The sequence below is a fragment of the Astatotilapia calliptera genome, chromosome 18 (assembly GCF_900246225.1).
Source record: "Astatotilapia calliptera chromosome 18, fAstCal1.2, whole genome shotgun sequence".
Taxonomy (NCBI): Eukaryota; Metazoa; Chordata; class Actinopteri; order Cichliformes; family Cichlidae; genus Astatotilapia; species Astatotilapia calliptera.
The window spans coordinates 10,677,374-10,702,677 of NC_039319.1; the positions used below are offsets into that span (position 1 = coordinate 10,677,374).

The window sequence follows — 25,304 nt, forward strand, 5'->3', positions numbered from 1 at the left end:
AGTCTATATCATGTAAATGAGAACTGACTCAACAAGAGAAACATTGGCAGGTAAATGTGACCTTACTTGTTGCTTTATCTTATTTTCCAACAATATTGGCTTTTACCAATGTTTGACCATTAAATCAGTACATCACTAGTGTGATGGATAAAGTGACCAAGGATTTACAAGAGTTCCTGGAATGGAAATATAGTGCATGCAACTACAATTAGACAGATACTGATATGCATAGGAAGAAGTCTTTGGTATCCAAATACTGGAGCAAATTTACAGTTACCCCATGAACACAAAGAAAAAGACTGGGTATATGAATTTAGTGCTTACTTGCTCAGTCACACTAGAGTAAAATTAGAAGGACAATTAGGAAAAATAGGACATTGACTAGGAAAATAATTGGTCAAACTGTAATTTAGTGACTGGCTGAAAGAAGTTGTGGCAACCTTATGCAAAGACTGAGCATTCAACAACCTCGGGCGAGCAACTTTGATCACAAGGTAATGGTACATGTCGCCTGGAGGCAAACTGCATCCAAACAATAGTGGTCAGCATTTATTCAACTATGTATTTGTATTACTCAAGACATGAGCCTATTCATTTGACGCAGCAAAACAACATGCAAGTTTAAAAAAAAAAAAAAAAAATTCTAGTGGTGTTGTGCAAGTAATTAAAATTTTTGGCCTTACCAGCACATTTGGTCCTGGCCTTAAGAGGGGGCCCAGGAGCTCCAGTGCCTCCCTCCAGAGGTCTGGTCAGCAAAACACTGATCTCATACTCTGTGTCTGGATCCAGGTGGCCAATCTTGTGTGTGGTCTTGTCTACAGGCTGCAGGTCATACATGGTCCCAGACACAGTGCGGTATTCCACCTCCCTGTCAATTATTGGACCGTCTCCGTTGATGGAATTGGCGTTGAGCTGGATCCAAAGATAGGTGGCACCAACAGCAGTCAGCTGGGGTGGTGCAATAGGCACTGGGGGCTCTAGGAAAACAAAAAGTTGTTTTGTCTTTGTTTTTTTGTGACGATAAGTAATCAAACTGTAATTGTGGAAAGTTTTCACATTAAAAAAAAAAAGCAATTATGTACTTTTGGTTTGTGTAAAAAGCACAAAAAAAAAAAGTCTGCAGATGAACACTTGCAAGTGAACAAGAGGCCCAAAATCAATACCTTCTGTTAAACCAAATCAACCACATCAAAATTCTCTAGAAGCACATGAAGAATATCTTCATGTTTTCAAATAATCAACGTACTCAACAAGAGCCCTGTAACAATCAATAGTTCCAGCTTGATGAATAGAATCTCTCATCAGTAGTACACTGTGCCATGTAATCACATACATTTTAAAAGTGACAGCAGCCCCTCACAGAGGAGTAAATAAAGTTTCCCAGACCTTGGTAAATGGTGCTCCCATTAAACAATGTATTGATTTCAATCAGAGGACTTCTATGGAAAAGCCTTTGGTTATGACAGCTATGGTAGGCGATTCTGGGAGCGTTTTATTAAAGACTGCTGTCGGATTTTTACAATTTATTTAAAGGTAAAGAGTTGACTGTTAGGCCTAAAAAACAAACACGCTCAGTATTAACCGTGTAATCTATTCATACTATATTATAATAAGCTACTATGACAAATTAATTGATAACGCCAAGTATTTCTAGATCATTCAGAATAACCACATACACTATATGGACAGAAGCAATGAGTCACCAGCACAAGCTGCTTGCTTTCCATAAACCAATACCATTAAGATCCTGGTGCACAATTTCTTTTGCTGGAATTAATTTTTGCTGAGAAACATCTCAAACTCTGCAGTTATTGAGACAGCAGTGGGTTTGTGACTTTTATGCACTATGTGACCCTGATTTGCAACTTTAAGCAGTCTGACACTTCATTGCTGAGTTGTTGTGGTTCTTAAACACTTTGCAATAATACCACTTACATTTTATCATGTAAAATGTAGGAGTGAAGAATGTTTTTACAAACTACTTGTTTCCTATTGTCGCTTCCTATTACAGTGCCACGGTCGAACATGAATAAATGCAGCCAAGCACATAAACCAGAGTTACAGTACAGGTGTTTTAGATAAACACTGTGAGGTTAACCTAAAACAATGCATTAATTCATTACCACCACAAAAACAGCTTATAAGTAATGGTAGCTGTCATTATTTAAGTAAACTAAAATGTAAAATCAGATATTGGTGTAATGTTGTATTAAGTGGAAAGATATTTGCACAAGTCCACCCCTCCCCTCCCCTGCAAAAGAAAAAAAACAACAAAATAATGAGAAATTGAAGGGAAGGAGAAGAAGCACTTTAACCTTCAATGTTTGAATTGACAGGAAAAAATAATATTAAAAATAAAGTTTCTCTTTCAGACAAATGTAGCGTTCAATGACAACCTTGAAGACGACCTTTTCTTTGTTATGTCATCTGTATTTTCCTAATCCAACTTAAACCTCGTGCCATTTCTTGTTTAATGGTGCTTCTCGAAATGTCAGGTTTTTTCCGACAGCGGGTATTTTCATCATATAACCAGGTAAGGAGTTGCTGCACTAACATTTGAGCGGTTGCCAATGGAAACTTCTGAAGTAGTTTTATACTTCTGTGTTTACACCTTTAAGCCAGTTTTTGACCAAAAATAAATAAATAAATAAATCTCATTTAAAAAGGTCACAGTGATTTACAGAGGCTGCAAAAATTTCCATTTCAATAAAATGCATATTGGATTCGTTCCTTTTATTGAATTAATGTAAAATTTTGTTCAAATTACCATTTGAAGATTCAAACAGCAATACACAGACAACACCCTGAGAAAAAGGTCTCTGGGTACAACCAAAAATCTAAAACTGTCAAAGAAGAGCCATGACCAGCGGCTGCGGAATTGCTCAGGAATCTACCCTGTCACATACTACAATAGTTGCATGTCCTAGCGACCCCAGTGAGCAGCTCTAATGAGGGTACACGTAACAGAATAATACCATTAGTCACCCGGCTGCTTCTCATGGAGTTGTCATGGAGAGGCACAAGTCCACAGGCAAATGAGGTGTCCAACAGAGAACTGGAGGCTGTTCCTCAGCAGATGGTTACCCCACAGTGACCTCAGCTGCAGGTCCCACTAAACTCCCACTAATCCAAGCTTCTAGTGTTGCTGTCAAACATCACCTAAAGCGAACCAGATAATCCACCAGGTCTTCTTCAACACTTACACATTGTGCAACAGTCGGCACGTTGGAGCCAGACAGGGAAATAAGGTGACCCAAAATCTGAGTTAAACCATTGGCTTGTTTTGATGGTCTTTTATGGTCTGTTGTTTTGCCCTTAAAAGGGATTTAACTGAGTTAAGTGGCAATATGTTCAGATTAATTTAAGCAACAGAAAACAGCACATGCTCATTCTGTACTATCAGTATGATGAAATTGAGAAAAATATGCTTTTGTATATATTTGAAAAGATCAAATGTGACATTATTGGTTTCAGAGAACAGCACTTTTTGATAAAACAACAAATTTAAAAGAAATTTCCCGAAATCACAACTTAGAAACTTAATACTATATCCTGCATCCACAAAAGCACATCATGTAACCATTATCAGATTTTGACACATTTATCAACACACTCATTCTTCAATAACGCCTTAATAAGGGCCACAAAATATGGCAAACTTCCTAGCTGCTGACCTAGTCATGATGATTCACAGAAGCCACACAGCACAAAATGTAACCAATTGGTTAATAAAAATGACTTAAGCCCTGTTACTCCATCCAGCAAGACCTATTTAGTCATCCAAGCAATTTTTTGTTCTTTGCAGAGAGCACGCTTTCATATGCACTGCGCTGCATGGTTCAGTTCTATTGTTGCAGATGTCACTTGAGACCATTTTTGCAAAAGACTAAACAGCATGATGTATTACAGCAATAAGCATTTCATTTAAGTTTGAAAAGTTACTGCTTCACAAAGACAACAGCAGCTTATGGTGATGAAATAATTCCTGTAGGTGCAGTAATCCCCTGTTCAACAGCCATAGCAGATGCACTGAAAACAACAGATTACTGGTGTGAAATGCACTCAAGTGCTGGAACACTTCAGGATATTAACAACTCATTTCCCAATGTTTAAGCCTTAGCAGGGCAGCTTTGAAGCAGCGGGGCCCTGGAAAGGTCTTCGAGCTGAGCCCGGTGCTAGCTGGAAATGTGTGACAGTCCACAGATGACAGTGGCGACCATACGCGGGGTCAGCGAGCAGCTGTTGTCGCGATGTTGACCAGACAGGCAAACGGCCTGGCAACAGCTGCGCCCTCTTCTACCACAGCACCTGCCTGCCTTCCTGCCAGAACACAATCACACAACTGCACATTATGCAAAAAAACCACCAAAAGGAACCACTATACAAGGACTTGAAACTGTTGAAAGTGTCAATTATATTCCAATTTTTATTCAGTGATTAATCTTCATTTGTAAAGTTTCACTGACAAATGTTTGTTCGGTAAAACTAAAAGCAGAACAGCAGCACTTTAAACCCATCCTCCAATAGGGGTGACGACCCTGGTCGTATAGAAGTCTATAGGCAAACAGCCCTTTGGCTCACTCATCCGTTACCTCAGTAAACCCTTTTCTCATGAGTTCATAGCCTCAGCTGCTAGATTTGAATCTTATTCGATGCAACATGATGTTTATGTTGTAAAGATGATCCTCATTAGACTAGAAAAAGGATGCTAAAGCAGGACATGCAAACCAGTGAGAGATTCACAGTACCAACATCCATTTTTTTTAATGCAATGTATGTATTTGACAAAGCAATCTTTTTCATTTTTGACTTACATCAGTCGACTTTTCAAAAGTTTTTTTACATGTTATTTCTAATAATTCACAGCATACACACCAACTAAAGACATGCACACACTCACACACTCACGTTCCTACCCATTTGCCATCCACCACACAGAGCACGATAATAAGGGCTGCCACTCTTCTCTGTTCTTAGGTTAGACCTCATCGTTTATAAATCCTTCTTTCAGTTGTCTGTTACATCCCCTGATCCTCTCTTGTTAAGATGCAAGAGGTCCTCATTATGATGTGCGCTTTCCTAAGTGGGCTGCTGTGAGTAAAGAATTGATCTGCTCCTAATATGAGAAGAGGTGGCCAGAGGAAAATGAGGAGCTTGACTGGCTGGCCTTCGATTTTCGGTGGCTATTCTCATTAGTGCCGACACAGTTGCACCTCCGCATTGTTCAGTTAGTAACATTGCCAAGTATACTGTGTTAGAGCTCAGCAAATGCTTTGCAGGCTCCAGGTGATTCTAACCAGGGCAAGAAAAGAGCCAGCACTTGGACAAGAAGTAATTATCCTTCTTTCAAAACCACCGGCTGCACTACAGGAGAGCTCATCACAAGGGGGGACACCGGAAGGGTGCAGCTCTGGGCCAATCCGCAAATACATGCAGTGCACTTCCACATAGGCACATAAATCTGATGGAACACTGGCACGAAAGGCAGAAGTGATTATCAGGGATAATCAAGCATTCACTCTCCTCATGTTGAAGGAAAAGGCAGTGTATGGTAATGAGGGGTGGGGGGGGAGAGCCAGCGTGCGACTGTACCAGGCTCATAATCCACAGAATCGCTCCATGGTCACTCCTCCAAAAACGAGTCACGGGTGCGGTGAATACACATTTAAAGAGGATTTACAACTCAGACTCATTGCTAGGAGGGTTAAGCACTTGTTTTATGACTGGTACGATAAGGCGAGATATCAGCATTTTATGTGGGACACTCATAAGTGTGAAAACGCCTCTTTTCCTCTTTTAACGAGCTGGCTTATGCTAAAGTCGTTGAAGTGTGACATCTCTGTTGAATTTAAAGTGGAATGACTTACAAGACTTGATTCACCCCTAAATATAGAAAATTACGATATTTTAAATATTTATGATGAAAGCACTTTAAATTTAAGAGGTTTGTCTTGAGTAAGAAGAAAATATCTACACGGTAACACACTGGAAGCAGTTATCAGCAAAAATATTGCTCTCGTGTAGGTTTGTGCAAGCGTGAGGATGTGCAAGTGATTGTGTTGCTGAATTTATGCACAAGTGTGGTTTTGAGTGCCTCCAATGTGTCAGTAAATTTTCTTTGAGTACACCACTGAAACCCACTGATACACTCAGGCAGAGAGACTTTATCTCCCTCTACGCTCTGCTGTGTCTGGGCCCAGCCATTCTCGCATGATTGACAGACCTCGATCTGGACAGCCAGGATTAAACCTATCAATCACATAAAGCTTGAAGACAAAAAAAAAAAAAAAAGAAAAGGGGAAGGAGAAAAAAATCAGGACCATAAATTCAATTGAGAGCACAGCAAGAAAATTGAGGTGAAGAAATATAGAAGGCCATTACTGGGCTATAGGGCTGTAGGAAAGAGAGGCCTTGCTGGATTTAGTTTCGGACGACTCCATAAATTCATATCAAATGACTGCAGGAGTGAAATATTAGTGAGGTTACTGTAAACCTTGGTGCCTCTTGCCTTTGTGATCTTTTAGGGGGAATTGTGCTCAGTCAAGGACAACCTTTGCAGAGGAAGTATTAAAGTCCTCTGGATAACAAATCAACATAAAAAGCTAGTATTTTTAGTACTGCCTTAGAGGACATTTTCATCTACAAACACGCAGCAGTTCCTGTTTATCTCCCGTTAACTTTGCTGAATGCATGAAGGTCATGCGGATGGAAAACATTCCCGCTTTCTGCCTTGTTTTCACTGAAATAGGTCGGTTTTGCATTTTTACTCTGCTTTGGGACAAATACTCACGTTTTATGGTTAGTTCACCATAATTGGACACTCCAACCCCTTTGTCTGAGTGGACAATGCAGCGGTAGCGGCCCGAGTCGCCCTTGGTTGTGTTCTCCACATCGAAAGTGCCTATGAAGCGGCGGTTGTTCCAAGGTTTAGTGGCTTTCATTGGGGCCTCCCGTCCACCCATGCCCTGTTTGGAACAGAGACAAACGCACAAGTGAACCTCCAAAATGGAAAGGTTTAATAAGCAAAGTGGCCTGACCTTGTGTTTTTTTAAAAAAAACTCTGTGTACTTGTCCCCTGTTCTTGTGCGTGTTTGTTTGTGTCCTATCGTTCCCATTGGTGGTTGATAGTGGGGATACATTTATCACACTGGAATGCACGCGCACACACAAACACAGTGGGCTCTCCCCAGCTGTCACCCCTCACAGCAGGCAGATGGGGGACATTTGTTCATTAGAAATATTTCTTCATTACTGTCATCGGGGGACTTCACTTAATGTTTGTTTTCCAGCTCCTGTGCTAATGAGGACGTGTTTGTTAAAATGATGGAGTACCTGGCAGAGGACCTTTACCCAGCGTCATGCTCCCACTGATCACATGTGTGACAGTGTGCTTAGCAGCAGAGCCAGCAGGGTTATGTCTGCCAGATGCACTACCTTCGCTGTTCAGAACAAGGTCAATTCGAGACTGCTGTGCAGAACAGTTGTGCCAGATATAGTACACAGTATCCACAGAGCCCACGTGTATATAGGTTAAGACAATACTGCAGTGATCTGAAACAACCCTAATCCCCCAACCTCCCAGATGCAAAGGTCTCTGGGAATCTGGTGAGCAGGTGAAATCTCAAACAAGGGCAAAACAGAGCAATGTGTGAATGTCTCAGCTTGAAATTGTCAAATGGAGCACAGAATGAATTTTAATGGCTGCAAGAGTTTCCTGAAAGAACGGGTGGCAACCAAGTATCAGTATCTTTGTATGGGCTTTGAAAGTAATGACGGTTCAGTGATAAAAGATCAAAAACAACCAGACTTTAAACCACTGATCCTTTCCTCCATCCGTATTCCCTACATCTTATTCCAAGGTGCAAGTCCAGAAACTTCTTTCTATAATCGTTGTACTACTGTGCCACCCAGAATGAATAATGTGCAACAGTGGTAAATCCTACCGTATCTTCTTTTACAAACATACATACACTCAGTGCTCTGTATGATCCCTATGCTTTTTTTTCCTTATGATTTGTATCCATTTATACTTTTTAAATAGTTTTGACTGTAAATGAGCTCAGTGATTTTTCCAATCTTAAAAAAAAATAAAAATAAAAATAAAAATAGATGTCAGTGGATATTTGCTTTAACATGATGTTGAAAAGGCTAATTGTCACTGGTTACTGTCCTGATTTCACCTGCTAAGACGTTGAGCTGGAAGTTACTCTAGCTGGGTCACAAAATTTTTTATTTCAGTATTTAGCTTGATTGTTTGAAAACTGTCATCTATTAAAGAAAAAAAAAAAAAGCTTAAACCAGAAGAGCCCGCTAAGTAACAAATATGCATTTCAGAAGTGTAAAAAAAAAACAAGATAACAACATCTCTTACGTACCTGAAGCCAGAGGCGGAAGTTGTCCCGCTTGCGTCCGTTGACAGTGCAGTGAAAGGACGCAGTCTGTCCGGCATTGACCTCCACACCCTTTATAGTCAGGAAATGAGGAGTATTCACTGTGGGGGGAAAAAAAGGCAAACATTTGTACAATATGCAATATGCAAAATATATTTTGTGGTGATATGAAAAGATCTGAGTTTGACAACTCTGATCTGATTCTGACAACTGGAGTCGAGAGTAGCCACTCTATAGCCACATCTTAACTATGCTACTATCAGATTTTACACTGAGAAAAGCATCCTTGAAAAGCAAACCCCCACCACCACCACCGCACACAGTACGCAACACCCTTAAAGCCCAAGGCTACCATCATTTTGTGAGAAAGATTCACCAAAAATGAGACACAATCTCAAAAAAATGAGTTCAATCTCTCACCTACCAAAAGTCTAATTTCTACTCTCTTTTACTGAATTCTTCCAGTGATTGAGGCGGGTTTTTCTTTTTTATCAAAAAGCATTATTCTCTCGTCTCCAACTGTGCTCATTATCAGTACGCTCACTGACTGGGATAGTCCACAGAAAGTAACTTATGTAGAACATTTTTGATTAGTATCGCTATTCTGCATAGAAAAATGGGGCATTTCAGTGGAGCGACCTTGATTCGAAACATAACCAAATCTCTAAAGACTTGGCAAAAGCTAATTCTATCACTTTCATCATCAAGACTTTCACTTCTATTTAATATTTTACAACCTTGTCTTTGAACTATACCTCCTTTATAACTTTGTCATGTCAATCCATCCAGCACCATATATATCTATATATATATATATATATATAATATATTGTCATTGCAAATGTCTTTAATGACGGAAGGAGAGGCAGACCGCCCAGTGGCATAATCACACCTTAGATATTCCACATGGTCATATAAATAGAAAATGAATTGGCTGTGCTCCACTGATGAGTTGCTCTGATCATTTTGCTTATCATTCAAGAATACCCAAGTGCCACTAAGTGGATCATTGATCGACTCGCATTTAAACACAGGCCTCGTCATGAGACCTCATTGATTTACTCAAATACATTTATATGCAACACCTATTTCTATATAAATCCATTTTATTGACATGACATTTGTAGGAATTCAGCTGCTTTCAAATGGTTAGCATGTCATTAGTGCCTGACAATCAGAGCTTGATACTTCAGCTATGAGCAGTAGAGTAAAGCATAAATCAATTGATGAAAACCCTTGTGGTATTGATTTAGATTTTAGAATGTGGAGCGCCATATGGACTAATGCGACTCTCAGCACAGAGAAGAATAGACCTGAAGAATACTGAGGAGGCTTCTTGCTTCTGCTCCCACAGCAGCAGCCTATCCAAAAAGCAGAAGCCGAAAGATTCTAAATATGCGAGTGATTACTCGTTCATTACATCTGTAGTGCACTCTGAAGTGCTTCTGCTTATATTCAGCGAGGGATAGCAGAATTCTGAACAGATGTTGACGAGATACTTTACTGAATATCCTTAAGGGAGGGGGGGAAAAAAATTGTGGAATCCAAACAAGAAGCAGCATAATGTATGATAGGATTTGTTTCTCATCCCCCTTTTTTGACTATTTCTACCATCTCTCAAAGGATAGATTTAACAGCGCTAGTGACACTTCTGCTTGTCAACTATGTGCTCATAAATCTTAAGGGAGCTAGGAGGAGGGAGACTCGCACTTGGATTGACTGTAGAATATTCTTTGAAGGCCTTTTGTTTGACTGGCAGGCCCTGAATAGAACAGTGACACAGGTATTTGGGAGGGTGTCATGGAAAGGACAATCACTGTTTGATGATATTCTTTTATGGTGACGGAAAAAAGGACTTACTGCACTGGTGGCCCTGGACCACAACGTCTTTGATGGCCAGCAAGCCTCGCTGCCCTGAGGTTACGGCTTCAAACACAATCTGAGGAAGAGAAAGGAGAGTTATAACACCAATGACAAATGACCACATCTTCAAATGACACCTGAGTAAGGCTGTCTGTGCGCATAAAGAAGTCCAGCTCTTGCTAATGCCCCCTGCTCCATAACCGGCCTGCAGCTGGTGACACAGCTGCAGGCCACCGACATTATTTCCTCAGTATGTCACAGCTGATAGGTGTTATGACATGCAAGTGTTAAATTAAGTTTGAGCCTTGACGAAACAGAGTGTGAGGGCTGAGAGTCCGAACATCAGAGCGATGCTTAAAACTCAATTTAGCTAAAGTTCACCCAACGCTTACATGTATCTGATCATTTGATATTAGCCGCCAAGGTAGTGCTGTCACCGTGACAATTTCCACATTACCGATCTTCAGGTTTAGATCACGAAAAGGGACTCTGCAAAGGTGGGCGCCACCCTAAAAGTTTCCCTCTTCTAGTGGAAAAAGGTTGTCTTTAACAGAGAAAACAGTTAAAACCCATCTTGATTTCACTGATTACACTGTAAAGTCATTAGTGTAATTGTATGCTAAATTTATAATGGAGTTAGCTAAAATCAAATTAATATTAACTCCAAGTAGGATACAAATATTAGATGTTTTCATCATTATTAGTAAGATATTCCACTATTTGTTTTACTCTTTAACCTGCACAGCTAACACAATAGCTTGGTGACACACTATAGCATTTCCCTTACCAGGAAGTTGCTGCATGTAAATTCTTAGTACAAACTACTCTAACCCATTTGTATTTGACAGTTTGTGCAAGGCAGTGACTCCAAGCTAAGATTTGAAGTAGGCAGCTGGTAGTCTTAAGTTTCCTTGGATGTTAAATTTACAGAAGTTGCCACAAGAATTGGATTACATAAAAAAAGAAATGTGAGCAAATCATCACTTCAGTGCAAAATTAAAGTGTCATCTCTTACACGAGGAGGGACAGTTGCCTGTAACATTTGCTGTGTGGTGAGTGTTATTTAGTTGACAAGTTTCCATCTCTGACAAGACAAACTTGAAAAACAAGTGCAACTGTGCTGTGTGGGACTAGAGTAACCCTATTTTAAGGGTCAAGAGCTCCTGCAAAACAAATGGTCCAAAGCCCTGTCGGAGGGTGCGTCCTTGCAGAATGTCAGAGTTATGCACTCGATGGTCTGCAGCGTGATAAAAAGGGAAACAGAATGCCAGTCCCTTCCCAAACTCAGGGTGTGGTGCAGAGACCCATTACACCACATGTGCTACAGCTACACATGTTTGGCGTGCCACGATTCCCTAAATACAAGCTTGAATCTTCCGGTGAAACTCATACATTACTGGTCGTGTTCAATGTGTGGCGTCACCCAGAAACTTATGTCCTGCTACTGCCACACACATTTATCTCTGAGATTCTCTTTGTAGCCTAGGAATGTGAAGGCGGAGATAGTTACCATTGTCATCTGGGAGGCAGGATGCCTTCAGATAAGGCTGTCTAATTATAAATTTCTTTTTTTGTCTCATGAAATATGAAAGTGAGTGTCTTGGGTGCCAATTATGGCCTCATTACAGACTAATTTAAAGGAAATTAAAAGGCCAACCACTCTATATATCGCCACCAGACAAATGAACTGGCCCCCACACTCTAATTGAAATCCTTTGTTTGTGCAACAGACATCAGTCAGGCTGCCTAATAGCTGTGATATAATTGATTCCAACATCAATAATAGTGCAGTGCATAATTGGGCCTGACCCACAGAGTGAAAATGTTCGCATGGGACGAAGCTGTTGATATCACAGGAAAGTTCACCATTCTCATTTGTCAGACGTACAGACAGTGAACCCAGCGTTCAATGCCTACATCGCCACATGGGTTATCCCTAAGGGGCTTGGCTAAGTACAGCATTACAGCAGAATTGATTAGCTCTGCCGTGGACTCTGCTGTATTAAAAATCAAGATAGATAACCACATTTCTGTTTTTCACTCCTTTTTTTTTTTTTTAGGGTAAACCATAGGTTTTTATCTTATGCACAAAGTATTTAAATAGCACACACATGACAGTCATAGCTTCCAGATTAGTGAAAATTATATTGTTTTGCACAATGATCAGCAGTTCTGGAAATAAATGACAATGTCAATTAAAGATTTAGGGATAGCCTGACAGGAGTAATTATCCAAAGCTGAAATGCTCAAGCCTTACTGGTAATTAAAAAATAATTTCCAAGTATCAGGTGGCTTCCCTTTGACAATTGCGTAGGTTACCATGCAATTAAAGATACCTATAATTAGCACCATGTTGTTAATTAGTGACAACTTGAAGCACTGGTCTCCTTTCTTGACTGTTGCTGCGTTCATTAGCATCCTCACATTTGACCATGTTGTCAGTCTTGGAACAATTACAAACAAAGCTGGGTTTAAAGGCAACAGATGCTGGAAATTTCCCTCGACACACTGGTAAACAAAATGAGTAATCTCGGGTCTAACCACTCACCTTAGATGCAGAAATTTATTGAAACGTAACCACGCATGTCAAAGGGTTCAGCTGTCACTGAAATTGCAATTCGTTTGTCAGAAAGAAGCAGCAGTTAATGTCAAAGTGTCTGAACTTTCTGAAGCTCTAACTTGGTACTTAAAAAGGTCTGCAAGCAGAGTAAATGCAAACACAACAAGCTGTGCTTCTGAGGCAGACTCTTTTAGTCTTTACATGTCTTGAGCCAAACTGAAAACATTTAACCAGGCAGGCTTTGCTTTATTATGTCACAAAAGTCAAAATCTTGCCAACAGTGAACAGTGACTATTACTGGTAATAGCAGCACATTCTGTTCTGCTCAACTGTTGCCTTTCCCCTCTTCTTTCGTTTCTCCGTGTGCCTCTCATTAAACCTTCTATACTGCATGCAGCAGTGAGAAGCCCAGCGGTGTCCCTTGTTAACTAAGTTATCAGTGTGGCTACAATGAGCAAGCAGGAGGACTCCCTCTGCTCCACTGTGGACTAGCTCTGCCAGGCCATAATAAAATAATTCACCAAGAGACCATCTCCCATTGGGAGGTTAAGGGGTCTCTCTGCATCAATTAACATGTGGTGGACTCGTGGAACAAGCCTGGTGAAGACTAATAGCCAGGCAAGTGTGAAATCACCTTGCCCCGGCCAGCAGTCATGTGCATTGGTAAGTGAAAATGAGTTTTCAGAATTGGAAAAAGAGAGCAGGCTCAGATGGAACAGAGAGAGAACAGATTACCATGGATACCGAGCTAGCCGCTGAAATCAATAATCTTAGGTGTTTTGAATGAGCTTTTGTGCAATTGTTTAGACCATCTCAAATAATGGTTTGTCCTGCTCCACCCAGAAAAAGGGCATTAATTACTTTGGCTTAACTACAAAGGCTCCTTACAATGAGAAACCTAGTTTTGCAACGAGACATTATGCAAAAGATGACTTGCTTTCAACCGCATGTCCTCACCTGGTAGAAGTTGGGCCAGTAGGTGCTGATAGCCAACTCCACCTGTCCCCAGGAGCGAGAGGCTGGACCCGACACGTTCCAAACAGGCATCCCCATCGGACTATTGTTTTCTTTAATATAGACATTTAAGTGGCCGGGATGGCTGTTGTCTCTGCCTCCTATATAGTAGTGGAAGATGACACAGTGTGTGTCGTTCTCCTTCAGCTGGGGTGTCAGCAGTAGGGCCTTCTGTCCTGCGAAGCGTCCTGATGTGTTCACCATCATAAAGGTTGACCCTGCAACATGAGCAAGTAGTGTAATCATGGGTTAAGAAGGTTTTTATACAAAATACCAGTAGAAACTCGGTCAATTAATTTTTTTTTTTTTTTTTTGTTACACAATCCTAGCCTATAGTCATGTAAAAAGGGGTACAAAGTCAATCTCTGTAAATGCTGCAGTACTAACTTAAATAACTTAATATAAATTATTTATTTAATCTAAGATTAGGGAGACGTTACTGTGAGAATTTTTGAGCAATCCAATTTTAGTCACATAGCTACAAGTCACAATAGTCGCCTCGAGGTGCTTTATAGTGTAAGGTAAACACCCTACAATGATGCTAATAATATATAATGATTGTTATATATTATTAGCATAGAAGATGTAACTAATTAAAGGTCATGAATAAGCTGCAGAATATAGAGAGCAAGCATAATAACTTATTTAAAGTAGTGTATAAGTTAAAAAGTAAAGAAAGGTTAAACTAGCTCACTAACAGAGTTAAGAGTTAAGCTAATGTGTTTTCCAAAACTATGCAGAAGCATTTGACATTAATCATAAGTATGGATAAACAAATAGAATTGTTTAGGTAAACAGTTGAAATAGCCATGTAGAATTAGAAGCTAGAAATTATTGGGTAAAAGTAAAGGTAGCATTTAAAACCATTAGCTAATGGTAAACAACTAAAAGTGATCACTAGAAAATGAATAAGGCGTTTAGCATCCCAGGGCTTTGGATGTGGCATGGTTATTGACAAGCTGAACAGAATATTTCACAACACACAAAAAACAACCATCACTAGAGAATTTTACAGAGAATGGTCTGGAAAAAATAAAATCTAGGGAGCAGCAGTTTTCTTGAATACAGTGTATTTAGGTACACTTGATTGAGCGGCTTGTAATGTCTTTCAACTGAAATGTAATGATAAATTCCAAAAGTAATTGGAAAAGTCTTTTTTTAATAATACTTGTGATATATCATCATTAGCCAAAAAAATCTGGTCTGTTTCTTTGGTCCAAAGTCAAACAAAGCAACAACTAATGGATGTACTAGAAAAACATTTTATGTAGCCCTTAATTATTAATCCTGTTACGCATTAAGTCAGATTTCTACTGCATATAATGTTCACAAAGTCTAAGAATGAAGACAGCATCAGACCAGTGTCTGATTTCTTGGTGTGCGCTTTGCGTAACAAATGGCATAATAATAATTTCCTCTGAAGTTTTCATTTGACAGCCACGCTACATGTAAGAGGTGCTTCGTAAGGCTTGGGACGATGTTGCAGCAGATTTGATCGACTAATTAAGTCCCTGTTAATTGTGTGACAACACAACTTGGAGCTGTTGGTGTGCGTAGTTATAAACAAAACAAAGCTTTCCAAGACAATAAAACTAAAACTAGCAATCGGATCATGAGCTGCAGCAGTCACTGCAGTTAATAAATGAAATGAAAGGAACAATCTTATAAAGGGACGTAGAGAGCAGATAAATGGCTGCTTTGAGTGCTTTCCTATTAGCAGCGACAATTTTAGCGTGTGACCTTTGATGAGAAAATGCTCTCATCTTTAGATTGATAGAAACACTCTTATAATTACCATTCATCAAAATACAAAGACATAGAAAGACCAATCCCGAAAAAATACTGGATGTTTGACAGGAATGTTTTTCCTCAATGACAGAGAGACGGGAAATGATGAGAAATCAATAAACTGAAATCTATTTGCCAAGAAAGCCCCATTTAGATTTTATCACTTTGGTTCAATATCAAAGGTTAATCTAATTCTCTACCCTCTTGCCAATAAAACACAAGTGAGAATTATTATATTGGCAAACTTTCAAGGAGATGCAGAACACATTCTATTTGTCATCATCTTATTTAGCTTGGCTTGGTAATGAGATGGCACAAATCGTAACAGCATTTGAGACACAGCCAAAAGAAAGCATCAGTTTATGTTAAAATCCATTTTTGGGTAGTGTGCTAATGACTCGAAGGCACATTTTGCTTCGAGGAGAGACAAACAACCTGTAAGCAAAACGCTTGCTGTATGCAAGGCAGAGCTGTGGTGAATGCGATTCTTCGTCATTAAATTTAACATGTGGGGATCTGCTCAGATATGATGTTAAAAAAGGGTGAATAATGTCAAACTAAATCAGCAGGGATGGCCCCCCCCGAGTGTGTCAGCCTAACAGCCTCTCACAAAACCCTATTTGTTCCATCGATGACTCGAGCTTGCCCACTCGTCTTGTTGTGCTGCACTTGTAACGCTCACCAATTCCATCTGTCTCCAGCTTCAGATAATGAGTGGGGGTTCTGTCATGTTTACACAATGAAACAAGAGGAGAGGGAGCAGAAGAGGAGGAGGAGGAGCAGCGAGTTGTGATGACACCAAGTCAGACTGATCAGCTTTGTGTGTCGTCAGGTGCAGGCAGTTGTTGTTTTAAATGATCTTAACATGTTTGCCGCATGTTGGTGGGTGGGTGGGGGAGGGGTCTATATCATTAATTCATCTACCACAAATAAATGAACTGTAAAAATAAACCAGTGAAACAATACAGTGCTATGATGAACACGTGCACGTGCTAGTGTTCCCATTTAACAATGAATACAGAAAATGCTGATTCTGTTTGACCCAGAAAATGTACTGCATTTGAAAAATAACAAGTGTTTTGGTACTGGTAAGGTTCAGTTTTTGGTTGTTAGTATTTCTGTCAGGTAGGCTAAAGAGTTTTAGCACTATGAAACTTGAGCTACAGTAAATAATTTAGAAAGTGTGAGTGTACTTGCAGATACACATTATTGCCAAAAATATTTACCCATCCATCCAAATCACTGAATTTAGTAGTTCCAGTCACTTTCATGGCCACAGGTGTGCAAAATCAAGCACATAGGCGGGCATATGTTTTCTGGATTGGTCGATTGGTCGCCATCAGGAGCGAATTCCAGTGTTGTACTGTGATAGGATGCCACTTGTTCAACAACTCCAGTCATGAAATTTCCTCGCTACTCATTAGCGGTATTATAACAAAGGGTTGGATCCAGTAGTCTAGAGCAAGCCGGCGCAGGACTCTAGAGCAGTGGAGTGACGAATCACGCTTCTCCATCTATAAGAGCAGTCCCCAACCTTTTTTGCACCAAGGACCAGTTTACGGCCGACAATGTTTTCACAGACAGGCCTTTAAGGTGTCGCCGACAACAAATTTTTAAAAAAAAGATTTATTCATAACACTGGGAAAACACCCGGGGAAGCAGAGTTTACGATTTAAAAAAAAAAGAAAAAAAAAAAAAAAAAAAAAAAAAAAAAAAGATAAAAACCGCTAAAAACCCTGAAAACCATAAATTTCACACCCGAGCTTCAACTCTCGCAGCGCGGTAGCAAACGACTCATGGACCGGTACCAATCCATGGCCCAGGGGTTGGCGACTGCTGAGAAATTTGATAGATGACTCTGGGTTTGGGAACAGTTTGGGGAAGGCCCCATTCTGTTAAAACATTGATTGCACACCAGTGCACAAAGGTCCAGAAAGACAGGGATGAGCGAGTTTGGTGTGGAAGAGTCCTGGTTTCATCCTGATAGAAGATCTTTGGGATGAATTTGAGCAGACACTGTGAGCCGGGCGTTCTCATCCAACACCAGTGTCTGATGTCATAAACGTGCTTCTGGAAGAATGATCAAAAATTTCCCCAAATCACACTCCTTAGCCTTGTGGAAATCTTTCCCAGAGGAGTTGGAGCCTTTTATAGATGCAAATAGTAGGCTGACATCATGTTAAACACTATGGATTAAGAATGGGTTGTGTGAATACTTTTGGAAATAAAGTGTAGCTTAAAGAAAAAAAAACAAAAAAAACTTGTGATCGTGTCTTTCCTATGTTAGGTGTAGATTTTCCTGCACAGCATGATCACCCTGTTTTGACCCCCTACTGTGAACAGCATGCTGCTATGTTTTTTCCAGAGCTTTTAATGTATTATTCACTTTTAGTTTATCTGTGATTCAAGTGTTGAGGGTGATTATTTCTGGGGCTAAGCAAAAAGTTGTCTAAAGTACAAGAAGGAGGGCAGGAGATAAGTCGACTTTGAGACACTTTTTTCCCCCAGCCTCTCAAACAACAATCAGGTGCCTCTACAAAAGGGCTGCAAGGTCTCTTTAATAACAACCAGCCTGCTCAGGTGCCCACAACATTTTTTCTTTGAGGCATCAGCAACCGGTGTCATGCGAACCAGCACTAATAATCAGTTGATGAATTGTTCAGTTGTAGCTCATGTTCCAAAGACAAAAGATCCTGGCACCAGTGCTTTTCTCTATGATTAAAACAGACTTTCCTATTCATTTCAAACAGCCACGTTGTGACAGTGTTGCACTGGAGGATTTATGCACTGCACTTCTCTTTGTTAGTAATTAAAGAAGAAAATATCTGATCCCTCAAGCAGGATTTCTTTACTAGTTCATGAAATATTAATATTAATGGGCGCCACGTGTAAGAACTCACTTCTTGTTTAATTATGCTTAATACAGTAGCCGTAAATATCAAAGTGATAGTAATATAAATGCATATGATGAAATGTCTTCCTCACCATTATCCGGGATACAGAACTGTAGCCATGAGGCTGTGCAATGTCTGTTACCAAATTTGAGACCCACAAATTGTGTAGATTTGAGCCAGTGAACCCAAACACAAGGAGAAAACGTGTCCCTTTCCTCATTACTGACCGCCAGGCAATGTAAAGATACTGTATTTCGAGTGACAGCGTGCCACTTCTTTGTACTGCCATTGTCAACGTCTCAGAGTTGAAGAAGATGACAGGAGAACACTGATTGTCATTTGAGCTTAATGACCACATACTCTGCAGGACCTGCTGCACCATGACAAGATAATTAGCCAGTAAGCCAGTAAGAGCAAATTATAATGACACAGCGCTAGTGCTGTGCTAATGTGCTAGTGATGCACAAGGGTGTTTTCGCTCTCTCTCCCTTTCTTTCTCCATCTCTAGTACCTTAACAATGGTGTGTTCAGGACCAATTAAAAAAAGGAGAGGGCTCTCGGCACACTAAGCCCATCTCTGTAACTCTGTAAAGGCCAGGGCTCGCCTATTGTCTAAGGTATTCAGAGGAACAGATTTATTATTATTCCAATGTAGGCCACCTTCACCTTCCATTACAATGATGGCTGTACGTGGAGAACATGGAGACTGGTGTGAAAAATGAATGAGAAGGAGATGAAGTGTTCCTGCTGCAGATGCCACATATATTCATGTTGCTGTTCCTTGGAAATGAAGGACACACTGCTGAAATTGAAATGTGTGACTTTCATTATTCTGGAATATTTTGAACATTTATTAACAAGGACACTGACTGAATAGAGGCTGCTGCATTTAAAAACATACATCACACAATGCATCTCATACATATTCTAACATTGATTATGAGACAATTTGTTGGTAGAGGCCATTAATTAGAAGGTGTCACGAAAATCGTTCAGAATCGGTTGGGGCTCGATCGATCTCTTTGACCAGTTTCCATAGATTTCTCTCATTAGTCAGTTGTCTGTTTTGATTAAGGACATTAAGAACTTTTTAATTGGCTCCTTTAAATCACTTAGTTCATGGGTTATTTTCTCTGAGAGTGAAACAAAAAGCGGAAAACATTGGGTAGCTGGTCAGTGAAGTTCTATGCAATCTAATACATGATTTCTACTGGAGTACAGGCTTTTCCAGCGAGTGTAAACTCACAAATGCTCAAGTTCAGCTGGACATTAAGTAATCCCAAATAACAGACTTAGTGGTTTAATGGCATTATGAGCCATACAGAGAGAACCATGGACATACTCCAGGGAAGGCTTCCATTAGTTTAATCCTTTGCCCTGACAGCACCCTCAGCTGGCAGAGCAGTTAGGAGTTGGCCACAGCTCACGTCCATCCATAAAAGTTCCTTCTGCTAGGAGAAGGGCCTAATAATAAATAAAGAAAATGTTTGAATAGTTCAATTTAATAGTAATGTATGCATAGACTAGACTACAGAATTATTACAGAGTATTTGCTCTTATGGAAAGCCCCAAAAGATGAATTTCCTTAATTTTTGTGGGAACAACAAACTATCCAAGACACAGAACAACGCAAAGTGTAGACAGAACCCAAGACAACTGCTGGAATGGCTGTTTTACTTCAAGAAGGGATTTTTTTTCTTAAAAAGAAAGGAGTCTTTTTTTATGCCGTCCGATATAAATTAGTTCTCACAAATACGCTACTGTCTAATTCTAATCATCAAAGTCTATAGGTTGATGGTATTGAGATTAATTATGAGTTGAGTAACGGTTTGAGCAGGCGATATAATTTGCAATAATGAGTAGTGCTCATTATTTCTCTTCCATTCAGGTCCTGAACCCTGTGAAAATCATTATGTGGGGGAAATCAGAATGAAGGGGCGCTCTTTAAACCCAAACCCTCCAGGTCTCATTTGCTAATAAAATTCACAGAGGTCACCACCGCAGAAAAGAACGGCGGCCGCTTTGGAAATGTCAATGAAGACAGGGCTATTCTCACTGTCTGCTACCAATCAAAAATGCTCTCGCTGTGAGGGTTAGGCTGTTAATGTGAACAGCCGTGGCCTCCACTCAATTTTCCAGAACTTTCCCTGTGTCCTTTGAAACATGAAAGGAGCCTGATAAAATAACAGAATAAGTTTGGGCTCTCCATATGAAGACCTGGCAGGTCTCTTTGACGGAGTCAAACCGATTCACCCAGAATCATCCATCATGCGGAACACGTTTCAGCCCCGTCACTTTAGTCAGGTGGAACAACTGACCCTTATTATGTTCCCTGGCAGCATCTTTTGTTGCTGCATGCCAATCAAAAATAATTCTTAATGGCTTAATATATCGTCTTAAAATGCAGTACGCTCGATTGCCAATCCATTCCAGGAAATGGGTCATGTAATGGGCCCCATTTGCCTGTTACAAACCCATTCCACAACAGAAACTTTACACATGACTCGCCTATAATTAGCCTTAATTGTTCACGTTATGATCACTTAGGATACAGAAAAGATACATGTAAATATGTCCTCCATCATGATTTCTTAACCTTGTTCATCCAAATCGGTAATTTGCTGAGACCACAAGACACTTCTTCACCCCACAAACATGCTAAATTGAAAATGCTAGTCTCTCATGCCTGGGAATTAATTCACAAATTGATCAGACTTTCTGCTCTGTTCCCTAATCATAATGGCGCTTCTCCTTAAGCTTAACCTAACCTTGCCATTGGTGGTGTGCAAGGTGTGATTTTCACACATAGTTGCGAAAGGCTCAAAAGCAACTGGCTTATGTTCACAATATGATGCCCCTCCCTTCACAACAGCAAATCCCATCTTTTGCTGATGTGATTTAAATTCTGATTAAATTTCTGATGCCCTTTAGTCAGCGGGTGTTCTCACTGCTCATAATTTAAGTGCTTAGCCTTTTTCCCCCCTCTTTCATTTGGACAGCACATTCGGCACAACAACCAACACTTGTTTTCCAGGTAAGACGGAGGGTCAGTTCATTACCTCCTTATTGCAATGTGATCAGGAAGGTGAAGACTTTGCCATTTAAAAACATCTGCCTTTATCTATATGCAATAGGCAAACTCTTCCGTGTTTAAGAGTAAGCTGTATTGCTTGAAATTGTCACCCTGTGAAGCACCTCATTCTGCCAATCCTTCGCCATTGTCCAGGTGTCATTATCAACCAAGGATGTGCTATCAAAATAAAGACCCTGTGCAACAGTGAGACAAAATTTTTTTTTTAATTTTTCTCCGCAACATATTTAGAGCAGATGTTAAGAATAACACAATAAGTCATTTAGCTGGAGCTCCATGTGCAATTGTTCCTAGTAGAATACAAAAACCCTAATTAATCTCAGTTAGAGGCCCTTCTTTCTCTTCCTCTTGCTATTATTCCCCAGAACGAGTCTCAGGGGAGAAACAGAGCAGCAGCCTAGTACTGGCAGCATCCAGGACACCAGCGGAGAAGACACAGTCTCGAACTAGCTAAGATTTACAAACCCCACCCCCCCACAAAAAAAACAGCTTAATAGAATCTGGACATCCTACCAGAAACTTCCACAGCTTCAGTCATTCCTCCCAGAGAGGGGGGGGGGAAAAAAAAAAAAAAAAAAAAAAAAAAAAAAAAAAAAAAAATCACAAGTGTCTTTTATTCAAGTGCAACTATTGTCTTTAAAGATTCTGTTCAAGCCAATTCAAGCCCAAATATGACCGAAGTGTATCCAATTCTCCAAAGCTGAATGAGAACTCTGTGAGATTATTTTATTTATGTATTTATTTTTAATTGCTCAGGACAGATGAGGCTTATTGTAATAGCAGGGCAGACTGTGGCAGTTGTGACGGGGGTTCAGCCACTGGCCTTGGGAGAGGAACACACTGAGGATTGCCCAAGCAGACATACAGAGCCTCAAAACTGGGCTGAACCATACTAAAAGGAGCCAAGGCATGCAATCAGAGCTGCATGGTGGGATAAACAAGGCGTCTCTCCATCCAGACATAGCAATTAGGTAAGGCGCAGACCATCATAAACAACCAAGAGTTTAAAGCAATGCTTGTCTCTTCTTAAGTAACCAGAGAGGGTTTTTTTTTCTTGTTGCATTTCATTTCACTTTTCAGTTGTGGTACTTATTTACATGCAGGCATGGAAATGGGCCAGTTTGGTCTTTGATTGCAGTAAGAGGAAGGAGAGTCCACAGCAGGCTGACATCAAACTCTGCTGCGTGCTTCTCTTGAGTAAGGTCTAAACACTAAACCACAGTGCCTCAGCACCTTCATCACAATGTCTCCTATTGATTCTTTAGTACAAATTTTTGCAGGCACATAATTGAAAGAGTGTGCAGCTTTTAGTTCTGAGTGTTATTAACCTCTGTTAAAAAAAAAAATAATCAAAAACAACTCATTTTAATATCAAGCTATTTTAGTGACATTCACAGTTACAGCTACAAATGTGGTAGTTCATACAGGACAACAAAACCATATAATGCTAAAGGGCATCTGTTTATGCTTCAGGTACAAAATGTAGCTTGAATTTTTGGATTAACAATCTGTGCACAGCAGCTATGACAAAATATTGTTTGTGCTGTCAGCGTTAATCTCGTTAAAATGACATTAACGTCATAACCACATTAACACGACAAATCTCCGTCAACACGCTAGCGCGGTTAGCTTGCCGACACGCGGGGAGATCCGTGCTAACTCGCTAACAGATTTGCCGCATTAATGCGGTTATGGCGTTAACGTCATTGTAATGAGATTAACGCTGACAGCACTAATATATTTTCCTTTTGTTTCCATTTCTTTCCCTCTTAGATTACCACTGGATATCACTAATATTTTAACTTTTGATACTGGCTGATGAACAAGTCCAATGTTTGACCCCCCCAAAAAACAAACTGCAGTACACTATAAAATAAAAAAATGACAACCTGACAATCCAGTGAATGAAAAATTAAATATTAATTTCAAGTCTAATGTGGGCAATGAAACAATAATATTAAAAATGACAGAGGACAGTGTCACTGGAGTTTAAACCTCAAAAGAAATCAATTTTCTTGGAAAACTAAAGTAACCAGAAGCAGTTAAGCATCATTTAAATCATGCATCGGTAGTGGCAACACCTCTGATTGGACCATTTGTGGTTACCAACAAATTTTAAAAAGGTACCGAGGTAGTAACGCCTTCGGTTCTCTGCTACTTCAATTCCATTTCCATCTTGGCACACCAGGTAGGATAACAATCTTCTCTCTGAGCATCGATATGGTCGTTTTGGTGAAGATTCATCAAGTTGCAGTTGAGAGTAAGGCAGCAATCAGAGGTGAGATAGCTTTTTCCACCAAGTGTGGCTTTCACCTAAATGCATTTTTACCCATCAACCCCCACTCTAGTAGCCGTAAAAACAATTTCATCTGTCAAGCACACTACATTTCCCATCCCTTCCAATGTGGTCAAAGAGGAGAGATTACAATTTTGCGCAGCAGGTTGAGTGCTCACACCTGTGAAATGGAGAAAGAGCTGCAACCTGTTAATTAGGCCCAGTTCAAGATGCATAGATAGAAAACAAGCCTGTCTGAAGTGTACTCAGACTAGGAGGCACAATCAGGGACACCGCTTTAACCAGACATGGGATTTTAAATCAGGTATGTTAAATTAGATCATGTGCGAGGTGTTAATTTGGTAGGTCCAAGGCTTTCAACTGTAACCTTTGCCCAGCCTCCACGTGTCACACACTTAATCAATTTCGATGGAAAAAAGGAGAGACTTCCCTTCTTTGGAAAGTAATTTCTCTGGGGCAGTTCAGCACACAGCATCCTGATATACACACAAACAGGTCTGGGCACTGGCTGCTTTAAAATTAGTGAGGACCTGCTAATTAATTCCCCTTCTGTCACTGGGGGGGCCCAGCTGCAATCTATCTGTGATGCAGCCTTTGTGAGATCAGGTGTCAGATAGGAGGAGGAAAACAATATCCATCTAGTTTGCAATGCTACCTTTGTTAGAAGATGAAAAAAAGAAAGAAAGAAAGAAGCATCATTCCATTAGTCTTAACTCTTTAGGTGCCTTCTGCTCAGTGGCAGTGATATGTCTGCATTTCAAATCAAATGAAAAGCGATCAATGGAACATTAAAGGAGGCAAATTGTGTGCAGACACAAAACGCAGGGAAAGCATTTTAATGAACTTCATATGTTGCCGACAGATAGAATTCCTTCAATTAACATGGATCAGAGTGCGCTGATATCAAATGTTGCTTTGTTTTAGTTCATGTGCCTGTCCAAAGATTCTGTGTATCAGATACTGTTTGTGGAAACAAGACGCATCAACATCCCACATCAATAAAACTTAAGGGCATGATGTGGGAATACGAGTGAGGAATGCTGAACTATTGTTTTCTCTTCAAATGCTTACAAAATTAAAGAGTAGTACCTGCTCACATACACCAACCAGCCACTACATTAAAACCGCTAACAGGCGATGTGATCGTTTTGTTATAATGCAGGGCTTTGTTTGGAAACCTTGGATTCTGGCATTCATGATGTTTGTCGCTTTGGAGACGAAATCATCCATCGAAACACTGTTGCAGACGAGCACCCCTCATAAGACAGTGGCGCTCTCCCACCCCAACACTACATTGCATAAAATTGCCACGGGTACTTGGCAAAAGGACTGAACAGGCCATGCAAAGTTGAGGGATGCTTTGACACGACGTGTAGCTACATTTACAAGTTATGCTTTAGGTTACTAG

General features: G+C 40.1%; 1 protein-coding gene across 8 annotated transcripts in view; it reads right to left on the minus strand.

Moving 5' to 3' along the window:
* Positions 1 to 25,304, minus strand: part of LOC113011062 (protein tyrosine phosphatase receptor type M) — a 120,674-nt gene that overhangs the window by 95,120 nt on the left and 250 nt on the right. For all 8 annotated transcript variants that reach the window (XM_026150435.1, XM_026150434.1, XM_026150433.1 and 5 more), the window contains exons 2-6: positions 13,771 to 14,045; positions 10,251 to 10,329; positions 8,376 to 8,491; positions 6,791 to 6,965; positions 684 to 977 (exon numbers count right to left, since the gene is read on the minus strand). In XM_026150435.1, the coding sequence (XP_026006220.1) occupies positions 684 to 977; positions 6,791 to 6,965; positions 8,376 to 8,491; positions 10,251 to 10,329; positions 13,771 to 14,045 (939 nt within the window). The remainder of the gene's footprint in view (positions 1 to 683; positions 978 to 6,790; positions 6,966 to 8,375; positions 8,492 to 10,250; positions 10,330 to 13,770; positions 14,046 to 25,304) is intronic.